This window comes from Mycetomoellerius zeteki, unplaced genomic scaffold, assembly GCF_001594055.1.
Source record: "Mycetomoellerius zeteki isolate Tzet28-1 unplaced genomic scaffold, Tzet1.0 scaffold673, whole genome shotgun sequence".
Taxonomy (NCBI): Eukaryota; Metazoa; Arthropoda; class Insecta; order Hymenoptera; family Formicidae; genus Mycetomoellerius; species Mycetomoellerius zeteki.
The window spans coordinates 56,434-62,723 of NW_017257690.1; the positions used below are offsets into that span (position 1 = coordinate 56,434).

The following is a 6,290-nucleotide window of genomic DNA, read 5'->3' on the forward strand; positions in this document are numbered from 1 at the left end:
TTATACATGGAATAAATTCGCCAGGGATTAGAAAAAAGTAACTTAACGCTAATTTACGGCTCCCTGGAGATTTCGCTCGCTCGCGCGTCCCGGCTCAGGTCAGGCGCGAATCTGCGCTTTGTGACGGCAAAGGGGCGCTGCGAAGCTGCAGCGAAACTGCAACGTCACAGGCTATCAGACAGCAAATAATATGGGATGAACAACAACATAGATTTGTTGGATATTGTGATTATGGTAATGGTATAACGTTAGAAAAAAATGAAAGTGAAGCTAAGGAAGCTTTAGTATTCGTATTAGTCAGTTTAAACGAAAAATGGAAATGGCCCATTGCATATTTTTTCAAGCATTCTATAACTACTCCAATATTAAAGGAATGGATAGAAACCGCTCTAATTTTAACCGCAGAAGTACAAATAAGCGTACGTTCAATAACGTGTGATGGCGACAGCGTAAATTGCTCTGTATTCAGAGAATTAGGATGTAATATTTTTGTAGACAACTTCGCAGATCTTGAAAACTCTTTTTCACATCCAACACTGAATTATAACGTACGGATATTGTTAGATGCATGTCACATGTTAAAATTATGTAGAAATGCTTTAGCCGATTATGGAATTTTTAATTCTGTAGATGGTCAAATAAAATGGTCTTATATACAAAATTTACATAATTTTCAGCAGCAATTAATATTCAAATTTAAAAATAGATTAAATGCACAGTGTATCGAGTGGTGGCAAAATAAAATGAAAGTCCGATATGTTGCTTACTTTAAGTGCTTCTGTAGCTAATGCGATAAAATTTTTGAAAAAAGTTGGTTTAAAAGAGTTTCAAGACTGCGATGCTACGGTAAAATTTATTGAAACAATTGATTGATTGTTTGACGTATTAAATAGTAGAAATCCATTTGGTAAAGGTTTTAAACAACCTCTCACAAAAAATCGTTTAACTTATTTAAAAGAAGTAATCCCTAAAAAGATAAATTATTTATTCAATCTCTCTAGAAGCCAAAGATGGTACAAAATTAATAAAAACAGGAAGAAGAACTTTTATATATGGATTTGCATTAGCGTTAAAATCAATTTTAGAAGTAGCAGAAGATATTTTTAATGAAAGACCTCATTATAAATATCTTCTAACATATAAGTTTTCACAGGATCATGCGGAGATATTATTTGGAAAAATAAGAAGTCGACATGGTTTCAATAATAATCCAAACGTACTGCAATTTAAATATGCCACGAAGCAAATTCTTATGCGTAACGATGATACGATTGGAAAATCACTCTTTATTGAAACGCTTTAACAGACAAAAATCAGAACGTACATTAATTCTTATACCTAACCACAAAGTCCCGAGTAATCGACAAAATGCCCTCGACTCATCGATACCGTCAAAACAGTCCTACCAACTTGCAGCTACAAATAACCTCTAATGCTAAAATCACCACAAACGATATTAAAACAAATAGTACAGGTTTAAATTCTTTGGAATTAGATAATGATCCAACTGTTGCAGTTTTTGATATTGTCTGGAAAAAAAAGAATGAAGATAGATTAATAATTTGTGAAGATATAGATCATTCCGAAAATTTGGAAAATGAGCAGTTGTCTAAAAATCTTGCATTATCACCAACTTTCGATATGCTAAAAGAAAATATAATATTCTATGTAGCGGGATATATTATAAGAAAATTGAAAATATGATAGATTGTTATCATTGTTATGACAGTTTAATACAGAAACAAGAACATAATTATGATCGCGAGTCTTTTTCTGATTTTGTAAAGTACAAGAGGTGGATTACTTTATGCATCCAAAAGTGTTCACAAAATATTATTAGAAACGGAAAAATAAACACAAATCGAAACATTACAATTAACAAACTTACAAACAAAAGGGTTAGATTTTGTTGGGAGAGTATGCACGCAGGGCTGGACTCCTCGTATGAAAGAATGAATGTTTTACACTCGAACAAATAAAGTTTATTGTGGTAACACAAAAAGCAGTATAAATTGAATTGATACACTTGTGATCAGTTCCTGCTACAGAAAAGAAAGTATAAGGACAACGAGCGCAGGAAAAAATAAAAACGTGCAAAGTGCGTGCGTAACAACCAGCGACCTACATCGGAAGAAGCTACTAACTAAAATATGGCGCTACAATCGTAAGGCTCGGTACTTAATAAAGGCGCGAGAATGGCTGCGTTCAGCAGACTCAACAGTTTTGCAACCGTTTTATGATTGTCTGCTGAGATAGGACCATTCTTCTAGATCTAAAAGTATGATCCAATTAGCGCGAAGGAAACTTACAACAGTTGCAAAACAAACGTTCTGCTGAACGCACCCAATTATAAACATATATGCAACAGATTTAAAAGTAATAAATAAAGTTAGACGTGCACTAGTATTAGACAATACAATATTTCCTAATTTGTTATGCGATGACGGGCTATTAGAAACATCATATAAAATAAAATTGATTACAGTAATATCATCTAAATATATAAAAATTAGATTACACAGTTATGCTAAATTTTATGTTGAAAATATTTTGCATCCCAAAAGAAAACGTTATCGTTTAACGAAACAAATTTTATTTTTAAATGAATAGAAATAGAAACAATTATTTATAAATGAACTTGTAAATCTTAATAAGTTTTACAAGTTAATGTATAAATAGTTATTCATTAAAATAATATGAATCATTTAATCTATAAAATATGCTTTTTTTCTTATTGCATGATTTGTGTTTTATAGTATTTAACTCTCAACTATAGCAACGGGTCATTTGAATTCGAGCGAACATTTTCTAACTATAATATCTTCCTTTAGCATTTTATTACAATCTGTATGTGTTGCGAGTTTGAGTTTAAGTCAAACGTCGCGCGCGATGTCGCTGCCGTGCAACCATGGTGTCCTACCACCTGGCGCCAGGGCGGCGCTTCCTGCAGAAGCAGGTGGCGTTGCGACTCCGCCCTTCCTGGGATTTTTCTCTCTCGTTGTTGTATCATGCACGTTGCTCTCGACACATGGCCGGCCATCTTCTCCTTGAGTGCATTTCGGTGTGAAGTACGTCATTCGACGTCCCGTGTCGTACGGCGGTGTAAACTCTGAAGTACGTCATTCGACGTCCCGTGCCGTACGGCGGTATAAACTCTGAAGTACGTCATTCGACGTCCCGTGCCGTACGGCGGTGTAAACTCTGAAGCACGTCATTCGACGTCCCATGCCGTACGGCGGTGTAAACTCTGAAGCACGTCTTATGACGTCCCGTGCCGTACGGCGGTGTAAACTCTGAAGCACGTCTTACGACGTCCCGTGCCTGAGAGGCGGTGTATGGAAGCTCTCCTGTAAGTACGTCTCAGGACTCCCCATCCCCCTTACTGGCGGTGATTAAGGGAACCTCTTATGGAGAGTCTGGCTCCTTATGATATCTTACATTTACTGTATTTCTGATTCTGGCATCTTCGTTAATATTGTATTCATGCATTACTACTGTATTCTTGACAGATAAACCTTTGCCATAAATTCTTTACTTTCGTCTAATTCTTTCTTGGCCTTTCAGATCCACCACTCTCGCCTAAGTGCGAACATTTTGGTCCTTCGAGCCGGATTTATTGGCCAAGACGAAATGAGACTTACCCATGTAGAGGCTCGTTTAGAGCAGCAGGTTACACTCAATAACATGATTGCCAATTCGTATGACAGTTTAACCAAGGTCGGTATGCACAATTTGAATTCTCAAAGGATTAAGGCGCGACTCTCTGCCCTCAAGAATGATTGGGAAAATTTTTCCATCGTTCACGAGGCTCTCAGCATCGCTATAAATGAATTGAATCCTGAGGATAAATTACTCGTTCAAGGTCACTCATACTTTACCGATAGCTTCTTTGTGACTACTCGTGAAATCTATTTAGAGACAACGGAAAGAATGAATTTATTACTGGATACAGTCCATGAATCCTCACAGTCTTTATCCAGCACTTATAGCGCTCACACTCAGGCCGTACAGCCGTGTTAATGTCCACCTAGACTTCCTCGTATAGACCTGCCAAAATTTAATGGCACCCCTGTCGATTGGCTTTCCTTCAAAGATTTGTTTATTTCCTTGGTAACGGTCAACACTTCTATTTCGTCGGTCGAGAAACTACAATACTTAAAAACTAGTTTGGTAGGATCGGCAGCTCATCTATTAAAAAACATGGCAATTACTGACGACAATTTTAATCGAGCTTGGGAAACCCTGGTTGCCTTCTACGAGAATAAGAGGATGCTAGTCAATGCAGCTTTACATTCGTTGCTTAACCTGAAGCGTATGACAAAGGAGTCCGCTATGGAAATGGAACACCTCTATACAACTATCATGCAGATTTACAGATCATTGGAAAGTCTTCATCGACCAGTCGGAAATTGGGACGATTTTCTTGTGTTTCTTGTCGTACAACGGCTCGATTCAGAGTCTGTAAAGGCTTGGGAACATCATTTGGGAGCAACAAGGGACCCACCTACATGGCACCAGCTCACCGATTTTCTAGTAACCCGACTCCGCGCTCTTCAAGCGCTTGATAGAACCCGTCCGGGAAAATACTCTCTATAATCACAACCAACATCAGTCAAGGCTTGCTATCAAGGCAAATCAAATGAAAAAGACTCTAGCAAAGGGCAAGGATGCTCTCTTTGTTCTTCTCAGCATTATACTTCTTCTTGTCCGCAATATACCACAAAATCGCTACAACAAAGATTGGCCCTTGTAACTAAACGTAAATTATGTTTTAACTGCCTGGGAACTCATAGAGTCGCTGTATGCCGAAATTCTAAACGATGTGTTAAGTGCGGGCGCAAGCACCACACCTCGATTCATCTTGGAGTTGTTCAACCTGATAAAGCACTCTCGGAAGACAAGGAGCGAGTCAAACCGGTCTCTTCCACCGTTAAATCTAAAGAAGCCCAGGTCATGCATTCTTCTACTATAACTACGTCTTCTCCCACGCGAGTTTTACTGGCTACCGCAAAGGTACGAGTGACTTCTCCAAATGGATACGTAACGACGGTGAGAGCTTTAATTGACCAAGGATCAGAGATATCACTGATTTCTGAGAGAACAGTACAACGTATGAGAATGCCTCGGACTCGCTCAACAGTGTCCTTGGTTGGCATCGGTGCTAGATCTTCTAATAAAACAAGAGGGGTTATCAGCATGAGCATCAGCCCACACTTCGTATCGGACTTCAGATGCAATGTCTCAGCTCACATACTCACCAGTCTCACATCAGCTCTTCCCTCCCTTTTCATTGACAAGGACTCATGGCCGCATTTGGAAGGATTACAATTGGCCGACTCTCAATTCTATCGACCTGGCTCGATTGATCTCATTTTAGGAGCGGACGTCTACGGACTTATTAAAGCAGAAGGTATTATTAAAGGATCTCCCGACTCTCCAGTGGCGCAGCTTACGAATCTTGGATGGATTGTGTCTGGCCCTACTGGCCATCAGATCGCACCTGAGGACGCTCGGAGTTGTCATATTAAAGCGGAGGAGGATCTATTTCACCTGCTACAAAAATTCTGGGAATTGGAGGAGATTCCTACTTCAGTTGATCATTTGCTTTCACCAGAGGAGCAGGATTGCGAGGATCATTTCCAATCAACTCATTCGAGAGATTCACATGGCCGATATATGGTTAGATTGCCGTTCAAACGATCAATTAACCTCTTGGGAGATTCTAAGCGGAAGGCCACTCTTCTTCTTAATAAATTGAATAAACGCTTTGAACTTGATTCGACCTACTTCAGAATGTACTCTGATTTTATAAAGGAATATGTTACATTACATCATATGGAATTGCTATCAGCTTCGCAACCAGAGATTCCATCCTCTTACTATTTACCCCATCACGGGGTACTGAAGAAAGAACATCTTACTACGAAACTGCGGGTAGTATTTAATGGCTCCAGTAAAACTACTTCCGGCTTTTCCCTCAACGATCTTCTACACGTCGGTTCGAAGTTACGGAGTAATCTATTTGATGTTCTTATATAGTTTAGACAGTTCTGCTACGCCTTTTCCTGGGATATTGAGAAGATTTATTCTAATTGAGCCATATTAACATTTAATTATTTTATATACGCGGGCGAGATAATGCGTTACAATAATTTCCACTTTTCATTTTCATTTATTAGAATCCATTTTGGTTTAGAAGCATGCGAATTTATTAAGAAATATTGTAATTTAATTAAATTAAATATAAAGATTAGAGTTCGTATTAAATTTTTAAAATCATGTATCAAATA

The 6,290-nt window shown here is 38.3% G+C and overlaps 1 protein-coding gene across 1 annotated transcript; it reads left to right on the top strand.

Moving 5' to 3' along the window:
- The first annotated feature begins 4,200 nt into the window (after positions 1–4,200).
- LOC108728940 (uncharacterized) lies at positions 4,201–6,039 on the top strand. Its single transcript, XM_018457780.1, has 2 exons — positions 4,201–4,533; positions 4,690–6,039. The coding sequence occupies exons 1-2, from the start codon at positions 4,201–4,203 to the stop codon at positions 6,037–6,039; spliced, it is 1,683 nt and encodes a 560-aa protein (XP_018313282.1).
- Positions 6,040–6,290: the final 251 nt, after the last annotated feature.

What these genes read in the sequence shown, in the direction of transcription:
- LOC108728940 (XM_018457780.1), top strand. Translation starts at nt 4,201, where the DNA reads ATGGCAATTACTGACGACAATTTTAATCGAGCTTGGGAAACCCTGGTT. An exon ending in ACCAGCTCACCGATTTTCTA is followed by an intron (nt 4,534 to 4,689) that starts GTAACCCGACTC and finishes TGTTCTTCTCAG; the next exon opens with CATTATACTTCTTCTTGTCC.